General features: G+C 40.0%; 1 protein-coding gene across 1 annotated transcript in view; it reads right to left on the minus strand.

Moving 5' to 3' along the window:
• The window catches only part of LOC116652697 (mediator of RNA polymerase II transcription subunit 25-like), a gene marked incomplete at its 3' end in the record, with an annotated part of 19,746 nt that extends 19,139 nt beyond the window's left edge, over positions 1–607 (minus strand). The window contains exon 1 of the mRNA XM_032441900.1: positions 509–607. Coding sequence (XP_032297791.1) covers positions 509–518 — 10 coding nt within the window. The remainder of the gene's footprint in view (positions 1–508) is intronic.
• Between the last annotated feature and the right edge of the window lie 944 nt (positions 608–1,551).

The raw sequence follows: 1,551 nt of genomic DNA on the forward strand, positions 1-1,551 counted from the left end.
CCCCCTAATTAGCCACTAATAACCCACTAATTAAGGACTAATTAATGACTAATTAACTAATTAACGAACCTCCTGCCATTCCAGCACTCCGCTCCAGGCCCATAGAACCCCCCAACCCCCCACAGACTCCCCATATATCACCAGACCCCCCCAATTAGCCATTAATAACCCATTAATAACCCATTAATTAATGATTAATTAACGACTTAATTAACATTTTAATTAACGAAGGACCCCCCCAGACTGCCCTATAGCACTTACAGCCCCCTATAACCCCCCCATATATCACCAGACCCCCCTAATTAGCCATTAATAACCCATTAATAGCCCATTAATTAACGACTAATTAACGACTAATTAACGACTTAATTAACGAAGACCCACCCCAACCCCCTATAGACCCCCATAAACCCCCCTTATATCACCAGACCCCCCCTACCCCCCTAATTAGCCATTAATAACCCACTAATTAATGACTAATTAATGACTAATTAACTAATTAACGAACCTCCTGCCATTCCAGCACTCCGCTCCAGGCCAACACTTTGTTACTCCCCGTCTGTTGTGGGGCCGAGTTGGGGGGGGGAGGGGCGGCGGTGGGGGCGGCCTGTTAATTAATTAATAATTAATTAATAATTAATTAATACCTCATTAATACCTCGTTAATTAGTCCACTAATTAACCTATTAATTAACCCACCTGTTGTTGGTTCATTAGACCATAATTATATCTCAAGGGGAGAGGTTAATTAGGGGGCTAATAAATGACTAATAATCCACTAATAATATGTTAATGATATGCAAATGATATGCTAATGAAGCTAATTATAATATCGATAAGGGATTATTAGTGGTAATTAACTCCCCTCCCCCCTAATTAGCATTGATAATAATGAGACCCCTCCCCAAATCTAATTAATAACCCATTAATAATATGCTAATGATATGCTAATGACACGCCAATAACCCACTAATAATGTTGGTGATATGCTAATGATATGCTAATAGTATGCTAATGAGGCCAATAGTACTTATAAGAGCCCCCCATTGATAATAATGTAACCCCCCCAACCCATTAAGACATTAATAACCCACTAATAACATGCTAATAATATGCTAATAATATGCAAATGACGCTGTTAATTAGGCTAATTAAGGGCTAATTAGGTTCATACTCACCATGGGGGGGGGCACAGGGGGGTCCGGGCGGGGGGTGACATTAAGACCCCCCCCCAAATAGACTAATAATGACTTAATAACACTAATAGATCCCTAATAATGGCTATTAATTAGGCTAATAAAGCCGTTAATTAAGCTATTAATTAACTAATTAGGTTCATACTCACCATGGGGGGTCCACGGGGGGGTCTGGGTGGGGGGCGACATTAAGACCCCTCCCCAAATAACACTAATAATGACCTAATAACACTAATAGATCTCTAATAAACCTCTAATAATGGCTATTAATTAGGCTAATAAAGCCATTAATTAAGCTATTAATTAACTAATTAGGTTCATACTCACCATGGGGGGGGTCCCAGGGGTGTCTGGG

The sequence above is a fragment of the Coturnix japonica genome, unplaced genomic scaffold, assembly GCF_001577835.2.
Source record: "Coturnix japonica isolate 7356 unplaced genomic scaffold, Coturnix japonica 2.1 chrUnrandom725, whole genome shotgun sequence".
Taxonomy (NCBI): Eukaryota; Metazoa; Chordata; class Aves; order Galliformes; family Phasianidae; genus Coturnix; species Coturnix japonica.